We start from the raw sequence: 19,333 nt of genomic DNA on the forward strand, positions 1-19,333 counted from the left end.
ATGGTGAACAAGGAAAGAAATATGCTTTTACAAGGGCCAAAGAAGTCAGATGGTATTCCTAGTGCCTCCTTTTTTCTGGGAAAAGACTTGGATTTAGAGATTCAACATCTGAAGTGGCTTTGAATTTAAGTAAATGGCTCAGAATATTTTTGCTGTAAATATCCATGAAATATATTTCTAGTTAATCATATGAAGATTTTAACCTTGATTACCTGAGGAACCCAGAAATACATACTCTAAGAGACCAAAGTTTGCCTATGCCTCCCAAATAGCAACTTAGGTATGGTAATTTTTATCATTGATATCCACAATGAAATTGTAGCAGTTCCACAATGAAGTTGCGACAATTAGTTAGAAATTGCACTTTTCTCAATCAATGTATAATTATAATGCTATATTACATGTGGTTTTTAATTTGTCTTTGATTTCCCAATAGACTGTGTCTATGGACAAAAAAACCCAACCAACCAAACAAACAAAACAACAACAACAAAAAAAAAACCTCTTAAACTTGTTATTCTCTGAAACCTAGTACGAATATGAGTGGATATCCACAATACAAATTGCTTAAAATTTACTAGAAGTTTAAGTGTTTTGGATTCTGAAATGAGTGTTTGGAAGCTTCTTCAATGTGAAACTGCCTGATGAGCAGTGATGATAATGTTATTGAGAATAGATGAGAAATATCTTAGGAGACTGTTGCCTTGGCCTCTGATTCAATTGTGTATATTTGCAGAAAGGCATAATGGTATGCAGCCAAAGGATTATGCAATTACACATTATATGCTTTGCTTTTATGAAAAAGAGGTAAATTTCTAAAAGCCACGCTAATAGCAAGGATTTGCTGAAGAAAGCAAATCTTTAGCATATCTTCATGCAGCCTAATGTATAGAACCATCTATATATCTATGGCATATTATGAGAACAGATCATGTTGTTACTCCTGAATCCTTAAGAAAATGTTAAATTATATTTGATATCTTCAATTTACTAAGGCAGAGAATAATGTAATCTATGTTTTAAATATCATAAAAGTTGAAACAAAAAATTTTGATGCTTTAAAGAGGAAAATGTCAATTATCAAAAACTGCCATTTTGAGTAAAATATATTATCTTTAGTTTATCCTAATTCATATATGTGATCGTTTTTTAATCACTACCTTCCTCTACCAGTTCTTTGGTAAATATGGAAATATGCACAAATTATCACTATAAATCATCTTATTTACTCACAAGATAAATATGCCAAAGACTTATTATGATCTTTTTCTTTAATAATTATTCAAGCAAACGTCAGCAAGATTTTTTAGAAGAAAGGCATTATGTTTGGCACCTGGGAGAATATGACTCATACTTTGCCTTCAAGGACTTATATTTTGTGTGTCTACATTTTTAAGTTGTGGAATATATTTGATTAATAGTCCTTGTAGGGCCACTTCAGAGATGGGTTAGTAGAAACTTTGCCTGTGTCCTATTAGGCCTAGCCCAAGTTAACAGAAGTAAATGATGCTTTAGGCAGGCACACCTGGGGGGAAAGATAAACCCAACAACATGGTCACCAACAATTTCTCTCTGTATCTGGGCTGAGATTCCTATATCCTCAAGAAGGCGATACTTATAATTTGACAGAAAGTGAGTTTTTACCTCTTTGGATTCAGGGCTTGCCACATTCTGGAAAGCCAGCCATCACTTTTTATTTTGACAAAAAAAAAAATGTGTGGTAAAAAGACACTTGAGATGAGGGTGAGAAACTGATCTATTCATGTATTCAGTTAATTTTTTATTTCTTTACTATCTGTACCGTATAAAAAGGGTTGGGGATACAGATGTGATTAGATATTATTCTGCCCTCAAGTGACTTACAATCTGATCTGATAGGGAGAGATATATAAAGATAAATAAAACAATATATTTTATAGGAATCTTGATTTCTGTTCAGAGGACAGTGGAAGCCCAAAGGAAGGAATGGCCAATTCTGTGTAGTGAGACATGAAAGATTTCTTGAGAAGGTGACTATTGAAATGAGCCTTGAAAGAGGAGTAAGAGTTTGTCAAGTTAAGGAGAAAGAGGAGGAGGAGAGTCCATTCTAGGTAGAGATCAGTCTAAGCAAAGGCCTAGGAATAAATAACTTTGCCTTTTGGAGGAACTGCAAGAAGCTAAGTATGCCTAGAGCAAATGGTGATGGAGAATGTGGGAGGAAGAAAGGAAAGGCGAGAATGTGAAGAATTAGGCAATGGCAGGATCATCAAAACTTCTCATAAAGGGATAGATATGAGAAGTGATGAGATACGATCAACAGAATTGGGTGACCTATAAGATATAGAGGTGCTGAGGAGAATAGTGTTGACTCTGAGGCTGAGTCCCGTCACCTCTGACCTGTTGTGACATCTATAGGTCATCTGGCAAATTTGCTTCTATTCACTGTTCCTAGGCTCTCCCTTTGTTCTTTCCTTATGGGCTCAGCCTTCAGACCTGCTGGACTTGCAGGGCAAGCTGGTGAAGAGGGATGGGGAAGAAATAAAGAAAAGATGGGCCCAAGGTTTGGAAGAAATGACAGGATAAGGCCCAGACTCGACTTGCACATTGAAACCCACTGGATCAAGACATAAAGCCCAGGGGTTATTCAGAATCAGATGGGACAGCAATTTTGTAATTGTAGCTTATTTGGTACCCAGGGCTAAGTGCCAGAAGTTTCTATTCAACTGTCTACATTTCCACTTGAAATGTATTTCCAATTCCAATGGAAATGTAGACACTTCAGATCCTTGATTTTCCCTCCAAAACCAAGCAGAATCAAGCTCTAACAAATGGAACTTGGTATTTTCTTTTAGCTCTTTCATTTGATTTTTATGATAATCTGTTTTGAGGAGCAAACAGAATGCAGAAAGATAATTCTTTTCTTAGTGGCAAGAAAAAAAATGCAAAAGACAATAAAGTGTTAGCAGGTGAAGAGAATGGCCTTAATAGAAGTGAGGAGTACTAGCCCATGTTCTGGGGTCCCAAGACACATTATATAGAGAGTGATAGATTAGCATTGCCTGGCATAACCCAGAATTTTGTAAAAAGCAGGCGTGTAAGCCTGCTTTCAACCCTGTCCTGAAGGACTGTTTCTTCTGAAAATACCAGAGAGTCCTGTATTAGACTAAGAAAGGGACAAGAGCTAGGTTCACATTTTTTAGGGTCTTAGGGTTCAAATCTGGAACTCTAAAATGAGAGTAGAAAACATTAGCGAGCAGGGAATTGGAGTGAGAATGAAATTGTCACAGGCATTATATTAGTAGTGAATAGATTGCATTTGACATGCAGGTCAGAAAGTAGCTCAGCCACGCAGATATGTGAGCCAGCTTCACTCCTGGAAGCTGGGAGAATGCAAAATTCTTTTCTAGCTTGTATGATGTCAACCAACATCTCCTACTTCTCTCAAATTTTTATGACCAAACGAGTTACTCAAATTGCAGCAACTCAATTCTCCCCACCTTAAGGCTAAAAAGAAGGCTTAGCTTATTTCTGAGCCTTTTGACCTTCTGATTGCCTCTATCCAACCTTGAAAGAAACTTTTAAGAGAGATTTAACCATATGGTCAGCAAGTCATCAGACATAGAAAACAATTAAATTGAAAGTAAGCAAAAGTAAGATTTCAGCAACTTCAGTAAACACTGGTTTACTTATGCTAGAATATGAAGGAGAAAGAACTAACATTATTGAGTACTTATTACATGACAGCCATTTTGTTTACATGCAGTACATGAGAATAAATAAAAGACAATTCCTATAGTAATATTTGTGAATAGGTATACAGCAAATGTGAGTTCCTCCTTACTCTTCTCCACCTTTACATAGTCATCTAATAATTTAACTTTTGCAACAATTTATGAAATTGATACTATTAACCTTAACTTACAGATGAGAACATTGAGGCTTAGAGAAATTATATTGACCAAAGTTGTCCAGCTAGTAAGTGGTGACACATTCATATGAACCAAGGTCTATCTATTTCCAAAAGCTTATGTGCTTTTTCCATGACACATGAGAGCCTACGACAGTAAATATATTTGTTAAAGCTTGTTTCTAAAGCTTGATTAGCAGTGCAAGTAACTTTGGAAGCTTGTCAGAATGATTACAGAATCCCCCTCCTCTTTTTGGATCCAGCCCAGGGGAGAATAGAGTAAGCCTGCCACCTGAAGACAATCCTGAAGGCAGAAGAGCATTAGAGCCAGCACCACTGTGTCAAGGCATTGTGTTAGGCAAGCCTTTGGAAATGTCAGAGAAGTACCATTCCTCCTCTGCCCTTAGCCAGCTCCCTGCCAGATTTTGTGTGGGGGAGAGTTTTTCTCCTGCAGCCTATGGAAGGGAAAGAGGCTGTAATAGCCAAACCTTAGAAGAGTGGGTCTTCATCTTTGTAGAAATGAAAAAGAGGAGAGTGGGGCATTGTTCTCTTCTATAATCCCCCCAACACAGACACCAAAAACCCCGCTAAGGTATATATTTTGCATTTTAAGTCCATTTGGGTATGACTCAAAAAAGATAATTTCTTTTCATTTGTCTGGTTTTGTGTAAAGAAAACTGGGCTCAGAGGTTCTCATAGCATATAAATTAAAGATATGAAAGTATGTCATTGAAATTCTAAAGATGTGCTGATCCTCTCATCAAAAGAGTTCTCTTGTGGTGCTGGTGCTGACTTATTAATAAAAGATTATGCTTTTATTTGATTATTTATCTAATCAGGTTCACCTTCAGTTTAAGCTCATTAAGTCTGCTGTTAATAGTCTTGCTGAAAGTGTACTTGATTGTGGAATTAGATCCAAATGAGACAGAGAATATGTTCAAGCATTAATGGTCAGAAATAGACAGAGTGCCCTGTAAGTCCATGTTGCCCTCGAGTAGAGCGTGTGAACTGTCTGCCAACCAAATAGAAAGGGCACATATTTAAAAGGTTGGTTTTGTAGAGTAAAGGCTGACATAATTAAATACGCTTAGTAACAGAGAAACAAAAATGACAAGCATTCTAATTGTCAAAAAAAAAACGAGTTCAATACCTATTCTTTATATGCATTATGTTGGGGAAGCTTTTCTAATAGTCTTTTATGTGAAACTTCTGAATTACATTCAGGATGTTGGTTACTCGATGTTCCCTGCCCTGACTCCCAGTAACTTGCATTTAATCTGTTTGCTTCCACTTCTAAAGTGGTTGTAAGATAAACCAGACTTATAATGCCTCTCCTGGGTCTTGCAGAAGAGATAACTAAATCATTTTGTTCTTACCTGATAGATGGTTGTCAAGTTTAACTGCTACAGATAAGTTTTCTTCTTTAAGGTGGTCTTGCTCCACTTTTTGTTGGACTAAGGAACTTCTAGCTACCACAGTACCACATTGAAAGAGGGCCCATGAACAGGAGAGCTGTACAGCTAACCAAGGCCAGTGTGTTCCCTTCTTGGAAACACTGCAGCTCAGACTTGGCACTGGAATGAGCTAAATTATTTATCCAGCCAGATAAGAGAGAAAGCAGCTAAGAGCTTCTTGAGTTTATAGCTTCAGTCCCTGGATTCATACTGAGACAGGAAACAGGCCAGGCTCCATCAGAAAAGAGAAAAAAGAAGACTCCTCCCAAGTCCTCTTCCATCACTTCTTACGAAATGCCATGAGAGGGTATGTGATTAATTTCTCAGTAAGTTATACATTCAGTAAATGCCATGAGATTAGAGCAATTCTTAGTTTTGGTTTTGATATTGTCATAAACAATATAGCAAAGCACCAGTCAGTACTCCACAAGTGCAAACTCTTCTAAGACCTTCTCTACAGGAAAATGCTGGTTTAGCATAAGGTCAGCACTTTAAAGTCTTTTTGACTGGTCATACAGATCACAGTCATCAGATAGGGTCTTCATGGAATGAGGTCCCCAATGAGAGAAATGTCTGCACGTACAGGGATGTTTCCTTCCAGGGAATTCACCTCTGTCTCAGAAGCAATCCTTCAGGTTAGGAAATATAGCCCTGACATTTAAGAACTTTGATTGTGGGACTTCTGAGGAGAGAACAAAAAGATTGCCTACAAACTTGTGTTTCTTATTGTAGTTAATTGGAAATTCTTACACAATTACTTTCCTCATAGAGGGCTGTTACAGTCTCTGGACTTCTGAGTCTAATTTGTATCTCCTTTAAAGTATCTGTCATGATCTCCTCTATTTACTTACATACATGGCTCTTTCATTCCATTAATTTCTTAATGACAAGAAACATGCCCTACTCTTTTTTCCAAACTCCTAATCACTTAACATATCGCCTTGCATATATTAGGTGTCAGTGAATATATGTTGAATGGACTGTATCATCCAAAAGTGGAAGATGCACTAGGCATTTGGGTTTGGGGCATTCTTTGGACCCCCAAACCTGAAATTCACCAAAGAATGGCACTTCCCTAATGGGGAAAAATTTATGCAACTTAAGAAAGAGAGAAAGATAGGTCTGCAGTGATGAGGAATGGAAAGGACACATCCTTAGCTAGCTAGATCAGTGGAATCATTTCTAATGATCAACAAGAAGGCAGATGTCAGAGTCAAGTTATCTCACATTTAAACCTGGAGTTCTTATTCTAAAGGGAGTGCTCATGGTGTCAACCAGCATTGGATGTTTTAGAATAAAAAAGCCTGTGGTGGTATCAACCTCATGCATAAGAACAAACAGATAGAATACTATGAATGAAAATAATATTAAATTTGGCTATGAAGTACATAATAGACATCGTTATTGCTTAGAAATTATCTTAGAGGTAGCACCAGGCAAGAAAGAGAAAAATCAAAGGCCCATAAACCTGTGATACAAACCATAGCAGGAAGGAGGTGCTATCCACAATAAAGTTTCAGTTCTCAGTCATCTCATTTCTGTGTATCATTCTCTATAGGTGGAATTGGCTGCGTAGGTCAAGACAAGGGGCAGGTTCGAAAGTGCCTTGATGTGGTGGAGATCTATAACCCTGATGGGGACTTTTGGAGAGAGGGTCCACCTATGCCAAGTCCCCTGCTCTCTCTTCGAACCAATTCTACCAATGCAGGAGCAGTGGATGGGAAGCTATATGTCTGCGGGGGATTCCACGGAGCAGGTATTGATCAAATTTTAAATGTTTTGTAACCTCCTTTGGTTTGATTTAACCTCCATTAACTGACTCAGTCACCAAGGAATAATCCTGAGAGCAGTGTGAGCACTGGCAAAAGCGTGGATTTTAGATAGAGTTCAATGACCTTGAGCAACTCACCAAATCTTTGAACTTGAGTTTCCATATCTATTAAATGAAGCTACTATCTCCAAAGGTATTGTAAAAATGAAATGAGATATTTTTCAGATAACCTAAGAAATTTGAATAGGGACTGGAGTATTAGATGATGTTTAAAAATTGTTCATTTTGTTAGCTTATAATATTGGCATTGTAATTTTATCTAAAAGAAGAGGGAAAAGGAAAAAAATGTTCTTTATAATTAAAGATTATTTAGAAGTATTTATGAATGAAAATGATGTACTCTCTGAAATTTACTTCAATCTACTCTAGCAAATATTTTTTTAAAAAGCGAATGGGGTGGATGGGCTAAGAATAGATTTACAACGTTGGTAAAATGTTGATAATTATTAAAGCTGGATACATGGGGTTCCTCAGAGAACTTTCTAAAGAGGATTTTAAAAACTGTTTTAATACCTATTATATTAAACATCACATAATTATGTAAAGGTAGTAATTTTTCATAATAGCAAGAAAGCTGACATAGTAAAGAGATCTAATAGTACCTCCTTGTTTAAGTTTTGTGGGTAAAGAGATACACAAGGAGTCAAGAGAGAGATCTCAGGTGCTGGACCCGTCATCCACCAGGGCTCTTCTCCAGCTGTGATCACATGCTTTCCTATCTATCCTCTGGCTTTTGGCTTTCTCTTAACCAGAAGAGAAGGGCAGAGAAAACAAAGAGTAGCCTCAGGACCTCCAGAAGGATGAGTGGTAATCAATGTTTAAGGTTCTAGAAAATATTCTGTTTTGTCTTGTCTCTTTATCTTAACTTTCTTTGTATAATATTGAGTTAGAGAATTGATATTCTCCAGTTTTTCAAACACATCTAAATTCATACTATGAGCCAACCTCTTTTCTTGAAACTGTAATGGACTAATAATGCTTTCATTCAGAGGAAAAGGGATTTACTATATGAGCTCTCAAAGTCCTTTTTTTTAAAAAAAATATTAAAGGTATATTTAATTAAAAAATGAAGTCAGTCTGCAATGGTCCTATTATCAAAACCAGTTAATTTGACATTCATTTTTTTAAACAAATTTATTTATTTAAATTAGTTTCAAGTATACAGTACACTGGTTAGACATCCACAATGTTCATAAAGCGATCCCCCCAAAGTCCATTTTAATTATTTGTTTCTAAATTGGTAGATTGTCTGGTCTTAGCTGAATGAAATCACTGAATAAAAGTTTTATGAAAAATAAAGTTTTAGGAAAAATTGTATAGTAGCATATCCATTATTAACTAGAGATCTTGGCATCAAACCTAAATACAGGAAGTGGATTTTCTCTCTTTGTGTGACACAAATTGCTCATATCATTCATTTATTCAGAAAACCACAGTCAAGAAATTAATCTTGGGGCAAGATGGCAAAGTAGATAAATGCTGTTCCTGCCTCCTCCCATGACCACATTAAAATTACAACTAAGTTATAGAGTAATCAACTTGGAGAACCATCTGAAAACTAGCTGAACAGAAGTCCTATAACTAAGGATATAAAGAAGAAATCACATCAAAATTGGTAGGAGGGCTGAACACACAGAAGGGGCTAGCTTCACACTAACATGTGTCAGTTGAGAATCATGAAGGATATCTCAGCTGCAGAAGTCTGCCTGGAGGAGTGAGGAGTTCTAGCCCCACACTGAAGTCCCCAGCTTAGAGCATCAGTGCCAAGGTGAGGGTCCCCCACATTTGGCTGTGAAAATCCAACAGCATTCCATCCATCAGTGTGTGATAAAGGGCAGCTAGAAATCCAGACATCCTCTTAAGGGGCCTGTGTACAGATTCACTTGCTCACAGGCACTCACCTTGGGCTCTGGCGGAAGGACAGTGATTCGGGACTCACTAAAGACATAAAGGGAAAGACTGAGTTGTGTGTCTTAAGGGTGAGAACCGAAGGGACAACACTACTATCCTTGTGTTGAGCCCTCTTCCACGTGGCCTACAGGTGGGCACCATCTTTCCCGTGTTGATCCCTCCCCTCACACAGCCAAATCTGAATCTGCATTGACCTGGTGAATTCCACTAACTCCACCCTAGAAACTCCCTGGGACCCCACCCAACCCAACTTTTGCACTACCAGAAACAATGTGGGTGGTGAGCAACCAGCCCTGACCATGTAGCAGTCTTTCTTGGAAAACTCTTGACAATCTGTGGGCCCAAGGCAGATGGTGGTTGGCCTTGATGTGCTGTGGACATTTTTCTGAATAGCTCAGCACTGACATCAAACCTGAATCTGCATTAACCCAGTAAACACCACTCACCCTACCCCGGTGACTCCCTGGGACCCTGCCTTACCCAACTCACATACTGCCTAAAGCTCTTTCAGCAGCTGAACTTTATGAACGGCCAACAGGTGGGCACCATCTTTCCTGTGCTGATCCTTCCCCTCACACAGCTAAATCTGAATCTGCATTGACCTGGTGAACTCCACTTGCTCCACCCTAGTAAATCCTTAGGACCTGGGCCTTTTGCTGAGCTACCTCAAATCTAGTACTAGTGGCAGCCAGCCTAGGTTCACAGTGTGGCCTCTCCAGGTCCAGCATAGGCAATGACCAATGGTGGAAAGCTTTGTAGCTTCTACCAGGTAGCTCCGGGCCAAGCAAAGGCAGCGGCTGAACTTGGCCTGCATGGGACCCTCCCCCAGGGGCCTCCAGAACCAACACACCCAAAGGTCAGCTTCAGACCACAACAAAGTACTACCCGATTAGATTCAGAAGTGGCACACCCAAAGGATGGTCTCAACAGACACACAGGCTTGCTGGAGTGAATCCCACTCAGTGGGGTCAGCCCCAATACAGCAGCTTACACACTGTGGACATGCTCACAACCAGTCAGCCTGGGAGTCAATCCCACCCACTGATGGGCCAACAACAATCAAAACTCAACTACAACAGAAGGGCACACACAAATCACATAAGGGACACTCCAGGAACACCTATGCAGGTGATGAGGGAGACTGTACCGCTGAGCTACACAGGGCACCTACTATATAAGACCACCCAGCCAAGGCTGAGAGATGTAGAAAATGTACCTAATGCATAGAAACAAACACAGAGATACAGCCAAAATGAGGCAGCAACAACAACAAAAAATATGTCCCAAATGAAATAACTGGAGAAAACTAAAACAGAAAAAAAGCCTAAATGGAAACAGGCAAGAAACCTACCAGATACAGAGAACAAAATTCTGTTTATAAGGATGCTGAATGAACTTAAGGGAAGAATAGATGATCCCACCAAGAACAGATGATCTTACAAAGAAATAGTAAGCATCAAAAAGGATATAGAAACCATAAAAAAGAATGAGTCAGAAATAAAGACTACAGTAACTGAAATAAAGAATACAGTGGAAAGAATCAACAGCAGATTACATGAAGGAGAGATTCGAATCAGCAATTTGGAAGACAAGATAGCAGAAAACACCCAGACAGAACAGCAAAAAGAAAAAAGAATTTTTTAAAATGAAGATAGTTTAAGGAGCCTCTGGGACAACATCGAGCATACCAACATTTGCATCATAGGTACCAGAAGGAGAGCAAGGAATTTAAAACCTAATGGAAGAAATAATAATGGAAAATTTCTCTAACCTGGTGAAGGAAATAGACATACAAGCACAGGAAGTACAGAAAGTCCCAAATAAGATGAACCCAAACAGTCTCACAACAAGACACATTATAATTAAAGTGCCAAGGGTTAAAGAGAAAATCTTAAAAGCAGCAAGAGAAAGGCAGCTAGTTACTTGCAAGGGAGCTCTCATAAGACTGTCAGTTGATTTCTCAACAGAAACTTTGCAGGCCAGAGGGGTTGGCATGAAATATTCAAAGTGATGAAAAGCAGGGACCTACAATCAAAACTATTCTACTCAGCAAGGCTATCAATTAAAATTGAAGGTGAGATAAAAAGTTTCCCCAACAGGAAAAAGCTAAAGGAGTTCATCATCACCAAACTAGTATTACAAGAAATGTTAAAGGGACTTCTTTAAGAAGAAAAAAAAGAAAAAAAGATTAAAAATATGAATAATGAAATGGCAATAACCACATACCTAGAAACTATTACTTTAAATGTAAGTGGGTTAAATGCTCTAATCAAAAGACAGGGTGGCTGAATGGATAAGAAAACAAGACCCTAACATATGCTGCCTACAAGAGGCTCATTTCAGATCCAAACACACATACAGACTGAAAGTAAAGGGATGGAAAAGGATATTTCATGCACATGGAAACCAAAAAGCTTGGGTAGCAATACTTATATCAGACAAAATAGACTTTAAAACAAAAACTATAGAAGAAACAAAGAAGGATGATTCATAATGACAAAGAGATTGATACAAGAAAAGATAACCCCAGTAAATATTTACACACTCAATATAGGAATGCCTAAATATATAAGCAAATATTGACTGACATAAAGGAAGAAATCAACAGTAATACAGTCATACTCAGGGACTTTAACATCCATTAACACCAATGGACAAATCTTCAAAACAGAAAGTCAACAAGGAAACAGTGGCCTTAAGTGACACACTAAACCAGGTGGATTTAATTGATATTTAGAGCATTTCACCCCAAAACAGCAGAATATACATTCTTTTCAAGAGCACATTGAATATTTTCCAAGATAGACCACATGTTAGGCCACAAAACAAGTCTCAATAAATTTAAGAAGATTGAAATTATATCAAATATCTTCTCTAACCACAATGGCATGCAACTAGAAATCAATTTACAAGAAAAAAGTGAAAAACACACAAACACATGGAGGCTAAATAGCATGCTATTAAGCAACAAATGGGTTAACAATGATATCAAGAAAGAAACCAAAAGATACCTTGAGACAAATGGAAATGAAACACAATGATGTAAAATCTATTGGACACAGCAAAAGAAGTCCTAAGAAAGATAATCATAGCAATACAGGCCTACTTCAAGAAACAAGAAACATCTCAAATAAACAATCTAACTTAACTCCTAAAATAACTAGAAAAAGAACACCAAACAAAGTCCAAAGTGAGTAGAAGGAAGAAACTAATAAAGATCAGAATGGAAATAAACAAAATAGTCTTTAAAAAATACGAAAGATCAATGAAACCAAGAGCTGTTTCCATGAAAAGGTAAACAAAATTGATAAATCTTTAAACAGACTCATGAAAGAAAGAGAGAGGATCCAATTAAATAAAATCGGAAATGAAAGAGAAGTAACAACTGATACCACAGAAATACAATGTATTATAAGAAAATACTATGAACGATTAATTCCAACAAATTGGAAAATCTGAAAGAAATGGATAAATTCCTAGAAACATACAATCTTCCGAGACTGAATCAAGAAACAACAGAAAATCTGAACAGACTGATTACTACTAATAAAATAAAATCAATAATAAAAAAACTACCTACAAACAGAAGGCCTGGACCAGATGGCTTCACAGGTGAATTTCACCAAACATTCAAAAAAGAATTTACACCTTTCTTTCTCAGACTATTCCAAAAAATGCAAGAAGAGAGAATGCTCCCAAGCTTATTTTAGGAGGCCACCATTACCCTGATTCCAAAACCAGAGATATTACAAAAATAAAATAAAATTATAGACCGATGTCCCTGATGCATATAGATGCAAAAATCCTCAACAGAATATTAGCAAACCAAATTCAGCAATACATTAAAAAGATATAACACCATGATCAAGTGGAATTTATTCCTGGGATGCAAGGCTGGTTCAATATCTGCAAATCAATGTAATACACCACATAAACAAATTAAAACATAAAAATCATATGGTCATATCAATAGATGCAGAATAAGCATTTGACAAAATCCAACATTTATCTATGATAAAAACTCTCAGCAAAATGGGAATAGAGGGAATATACCTCAACATAATAAATGCCATATATGACAAACATACAGCTACATTATACTCAGTGGGGAAAAGCTAAAAACATTTTACTTAAGATCAGGAACAAGACAAGGATGTTCACTTTCAGCACTTCTATTCAACATAGTTTTAGAAGTCCTGCCTACAGCAATCAGACAAGAAAAATAATTAAAAGGCATCCAAATTGGAAATGGAAAGTTAAACTGTCATTATTTGCAGATGGTGTGATACTTGTAGAGAGACCACTAAAGAGTCCACCCAAAGCTATTAGAACTGATAAATGAATTCAGTAAATTAGCAGGATACAAAATTAATATTCAGATATTGGTTGCATTTTTATACACAATAATAAACTATCAGAAAGAGATATTAAAAATAAATTTAACCAAGAAAGTAAAAGACCTGTACTTGGAAAATTATAAGACACTGAAGAAAGAAATTGAAGAAGATACAAATAAATGGAAACATATACCATGCTCATGGATAGGAAGAATTAACATTGTTAAAATGTCCACATTACCCAAAGCAATTATAGATTCAATGCAATCCCTATCAACATACCAACGACATTTTTCACAGAACTAGAAGAAATAATCCTAAAATTTATATGGAACCACAAAAGACCCTGAAGAGCCAAAGCAACCTTGAGAAAGAACAGAGCTAGAGATAACATACCACCAGAAATTGAACTATACTACAAGTCTATAGTAATTAAAACCACATGGTACTGACATGAAAACAGGCATATAGATCAATGGAATAGAATATAGAGCTCAGAAATAAACCCACATCTATTTGGTCATTTAATCTATGACAAAAGAGGCAAGAATATACAATGGGGTAAAGATAGCCTATTTAATAAATAATATTGGGAAAACTGGGCAGATACATGCAAAAAAAATAGAACTGGACCACCTTTTTTACACCATGTACAAGAATAAACTCAACATGGACTAAAGACTTAAATTAAAGACCCCAAACCATAAAATGCCTAGAAGAAAACATAGGCAATAAACACTCTGACATTGCTCTTAGTAATATTTTTTTCTGATATATCTCCTTGGGCAAAGGAAACACAAGAAAAAATAAACAAATAGGACTATATCAAACTAAAAGATTTTTGCACAGCAAAGGAAACCATTCACAAAACAAAAAGACAACCTGAATGGGAGAAGAGATTCACCAATGATACATTCGATAAGAAGTTAATATTTAAAATTTATAAATAACTTATTCAACTTAACACCAAAAAAAATTCAATTAAAAATGAGCAGAGGACCTGAATAGACATTTCTTCAAAGAGGACATATAGATGGCCAATAGACATATGAAAAGATATTCAATGTTACCAATCATCAGAGAAATACAAATCAAAACCACAATGAGATAACACCTCACATCTGTTAGAATGACTATCATCAATAAATCAAAAAAAGAACAAGTGTTGATGAGGATGTGGAGAAAATGCAACCCTCATGCATCGTTGATGTGATTATAAATTGGTACAGGAGTTTGAAGAACATGGCAGAGTGAGAGACATCCCCAAATCTCTCCCTTTGAAACAACAATAAGCTGAACATCTAAAACTCAACAAAAAACACCCAATCTGCACACCAGCACATCTGAGCATGGGATCTGTGTATAAGAGCTACCATACGTCAGAACCCCGGGTGTCGGGTGGTGAACTGGGAGAAACAAAGAAGCTGCCTCTTGCAGCCTGAGCTTCCTGTAGGAGGAAGGAGAAAGAAAAGGTGCAGCAAGTTCCCTGAACAGCTCTGCCTGGGAGAGCTGTGAGATCCACACAGCCAGCGACAGGGCCCAGCCATTATGGCAGAAAGCAGAGAAGTGGGATGGCAGAGAAACAACAGTTAATTTTTACCAGCCATGGTTGTAAAACCCAGGATGAGCTGCAGCCCCCATTACCCAACACAGAGGGGCCATCTCCCCATATCCTCTAAGACCAAATACCGCAGAGCCCCAGGGGAATCGAGCAACACTATCAAAACTGTCGCTAACACTGACAAGGACTGAGACTGAGAATAGCAAGCATAATTAAACATCTATGAAGAAAAAAAAGGCACTGTTAAGGCTTTATACAAAGCAGGGATCCAAGAGAAAAAAGCCTTCATTGGAACAGGCTAAAGAGAGACCTTTATGCAATAAATCTTCTTTCTGGGAAAAAAGCAGAATACATTTCCATTAAAGACCAGGTGGAGAAATAGTCCATTAAATACCATGAACAACCAAGGTGACAAAGCATCTCAGAAAGAAAGAGGAAAATCTCCAGAAAATAAGCTTACAGACATAGAAATATGCGACCTAAATGACAGAGAATTCAAGATGATACTTCTGAAAAAACTCAGTGAGATCTGAAAAGAGTCATATCAATAATTTCAGGAATTGAAAAAAACTAGATGAGTAGAATGAATTCTTTAGCAAGGAGATTGAAACCCTTAAAAAGAACAGAATAGAACTACTGGATATTAAAAACAGAGCAGGAGTTGAAAAATGAAATAGCAAGCTTGGGAAATAGAGCTGACCAAATAGAAGGAAGGAGCAGTGATATCAAAGACAGAAATCTAGAAATACACCAGAATGAAGAAGAGAAAAACCAAAAAATGAAAAATAATGAAAGAGAAATTCAAGAACTAGTTGATATCATCAGAAGAGGAAACATAAGAATAATGGACATTATCAAAGGGGAGGAAAAGGAGCAGGGATTAGAACACATTTTCAGACAAATAGTTGATGAGAATTTCCCAAATCTAAAGAATGAGCTGGAGTTTGGAATTCAAGAAATCAATAGAATACCCACATCTCTCAACCCCAAAAGGCCTTCATCAAGACACATTGCATTTAAATTACCAAAAATGAACAAAAAAGACAACATTCTCAGGGCAGCCAGGGAAAAGAAGATCGTAATTTATAAAAGAAAACCCATTAGATTACCGTTGGACTTCTCAGCACAAAGCTTACAAACCAGAAGGGAGTGGAATCAAAACTTTAAACTATTAAGTGAAAGGAAATACCAGCCAAGAATAATGTATCCAGCAAAGCTCTCCTGTAGATATGAAGGAAAAATAAAGACCTTTCCAGACATACAAAAATTGAGGAAATTCTCCACTACTAGGGCCGCACTACAGGAAATACAGAAAAAGGTTAGCTCACCTAAAACAAAATGACAAAAAAAAAATACATAATTAGGAGTAAGGTGACTATCAGGCAAATAGAAGCAGTGGAGTGCAATCTTTACTAAGAACAGGGCATTATAAGCATAAACAATAAGAAGAGATATGCTATAGCAAGATAGTAATGAATGTTCAGCATACATAGGGGAATTTGAAAAGGGGAATGGAGGTAAGCATGCATAGAAGAAAATGGACGACTGTATGTATGCATATGTATGTACGTACATATGTATGTATGTATGTATGTATAATATATATATATATATGTATCTTTTACATATTCTTAATGGTAACCATACACCAAAGATTCAGAGCTGAAGTACATAACATAAAACAAGAAGGACCAGAGGGAAAACCCACAAAAATCAACCAAAATTAAAACAAACAAACAAACAAACAAGCAAACACAAGGACAAGGAAGCTATGGAAATGCCGAGCTACCAGAAAGCAAAAGATAAAATGGCTATAAGAAGACCTCATATTTCAATAATCACCCTAAATGTAAATGGAATGAAGTCACCAATAAAAAGGCACAGAGTAGCAGAATAGATCAAAAAACAAAACCCAACCATATGCTGCCTCCAGGAGACACATCTCAGCTCCAAAGACAAATATAGACTCAAACTAAAAGGGTGTAAAATGATAATCCAAGCAAATTGCACTCAGAGAAAAGTGAGAGTAGTGGTACTAATATCAGATGAAATAGACAGCAAAATAAAAAAAGGTAAAGAAACATACTGAGGGACACTTCATAATGATAAAGGGTATCATGCACCACGAAGACGTAACACTTATTAATATCTATGCTCCCAATCAGGGAGCCCTGAAATATGTAAAGCAATTACTAACAGAGCTAAAGGGAGAAACAGACCAAAACACTATCATAGTAGGGGACCTAAACACCCCACTGTCAGATATGGACAGATCATCCACACAGAAAACCAATAAGGAAATAACATCCTTAAATGACACATTAGACCAACTGGACATAATTGACATTTACAGAGCCTTCCAGCCCCAAACAGCTGCTTATACATTCTTCTCTAGTGCATATGGAACATTCTCAAGGATTGACCACATACTGGGACACAGAGATAGCCTCAAGAAAAATAAGAGAGTTGAAATCATACCAACCATATTCTTTGATCGTAATGTTTTGAAGCTGGAGATCAACTGTAAAAAAAAAAAAAGCAGAAAGAACCACAAATACATGGAGATTAATAGTACAACATATCAAAACTTTTGGGACATAGCAAAAGCAGTCATAAGAGGAAAGTTCCTATCATTACAGGCCTACCTCCAAAAAGAAGAATGAGCCCAAATAAACGACCTACTGCTTCATCTTTAAAAAGTAGAAAAGGAAGAACAAATGAAGCCTAAAGTCAGCAGAAAGAAAGAAATAATCAAAATTAGAGCAGAAATAAATAAAATTGAAAACAAGAACAACACCAAACAATAAAAAAAATAAATGCAACAAAGAGCTGGTTCATTGAGAAGGTTAATGAAATTGACAAACCCCTGGCTAGACTCACTAAAGAAAAAAGAGAAAGGACACAAATAAACAAAATCAGGAATGAAAGAGGGGAAATTATGACTGAAGAAATACAAAGGATCATGCAAGAATACTATGAAAAAGTACATAATACCAAATTTAATAACCTAGAAGAAATGGACCAGTACTTAGAAAATTATGACCTTCCTAGACTGAAACAAGAAGAACTGAAAAATCTAAATAGATGTTCATAGCAGTATTATTCACAGTGACCAAGACATGGAAGCAACTGAAGTGTCCTACCATAGACGATTGGATAAAGAAGCTGTGGTACATATATACAATGGGATATTACTCAGCCATAAGAAGAGATGTAATACAGCTATTTGCGACAACATGAATGGACCTTGAGATAATCATGCTAAGTGAAATAAGCCAGACAGAAAAAGTTGAAAATCACATGATATCACTTATACGTGAGATATAAACCTAAAAGCAACAAATAAACAGGACAAACAGAGACTCATGGACATGAACTATAGACTAAAAGTTACCAGAGGGTAGGAGTTGGAGTAGGAGGGGATAGGTAGATGGGGTAAAGGGGGTCAAATATGTGATGACAGAAAGAAATCTAACTATGAGAGGTGAACTCACAGTGTAAATATATATGTGCCTTACTGTTAAAGTGTACAGCTGAAACTTATTGGATTGTGTTAACCAATGTCACCAATAAATAAATAAATAAATAAATAAATAAATAAATAAATAAGTAAGTAAGTAGTAAGTAAGTAAGTAAGTAAGTACAGCCATTCTGGAAAACAGTATGGTTTTTCTCAGAAACAGTATGAAGGACCCAGCAATTTCAATACTAGGGTTTATCTGAAGAAATCCAAAACAGTAATTCGAAAAGGCATATGTACCCTTATATGCACTATAGCATTATTTACAAAAGCCAAGATATGGAAGCACCCTAAGTGCCCATCGACAGACAAATTATATATATGTGTGTATATGTATATATATATATATATATATATATATATATATATATATATATATATACACACACATATATATATATAATAAAATATATATATAATGAAATATTACTCAGCCATAAAAAAAAATGAAATCTTACCATTTGTGACAACATAGATGGACCTAGATGGTATTATGCTAAGTGAAATAAGTCGGACAGAGAAAGACAAATACCATATGATTTCACTTATATGTGGAATCTAAGAAAACAAAATAAATGAACAAACAAAATAGAAACAAACTCAGATATAGAGAACATTTTGATGGTTGCCAGAAGGGAGGGAGTTTGGAGGAATGGCTTAAAAGGGGAAGGGATTAAGATATACAAATTGCCAGTCATAAAAACAATCACAGGGGTGTAAAGTATAGCATAAGGAACATGATTATAATATTGTGATAACTTGTATGGTAACAAATGGGTACTAGACTTATCCTGGTGATCATAACATAAAGTTATATAAATGTCTAATCACTA

At 36.5% G+C, this 19,333-nt stretch overlaps 1 protein-coding gene across 2 annotated transcripts in view; it reads left to right on the plus strand.

The window, feature by feature from the left end:
- Positions 1-19,333, plus strand: part of KBTBD12 (kelch repeat and BTB domain containing 12) — a 71,021-nt gene that overhangs the window by 37,285 nt on the left and 14,403 nt on the right. For both annotated transcript variants that reach the window (XM_039843618.1, XM_039843620.1), the window contains exon 6: positions 6,899-7,096. In XM_039843618.1, the coding sequence (XP_039699552.1) occupies positions 6,899-7,096 (198 nt within the window). The remainder of the gene's footprint in view (positions 1-6,898; positions 7,097-19,333) is intronic.

The sequence above is a fragment of the Pteropus medius genome, unplaced genomic scaffold (genome assembly GCF_902729225.1).
Source record: "Pteropus medius unplaced genomic scaffold, Ma_sr-lr_union100, whole genome shotgun sequence".
Taxonomy (NCBI): Eukaryota; Metazoa; Chordata; class Mammalia; order Chiroptera; family Pteropodidae; genus Pteropus; species Pteropus medius.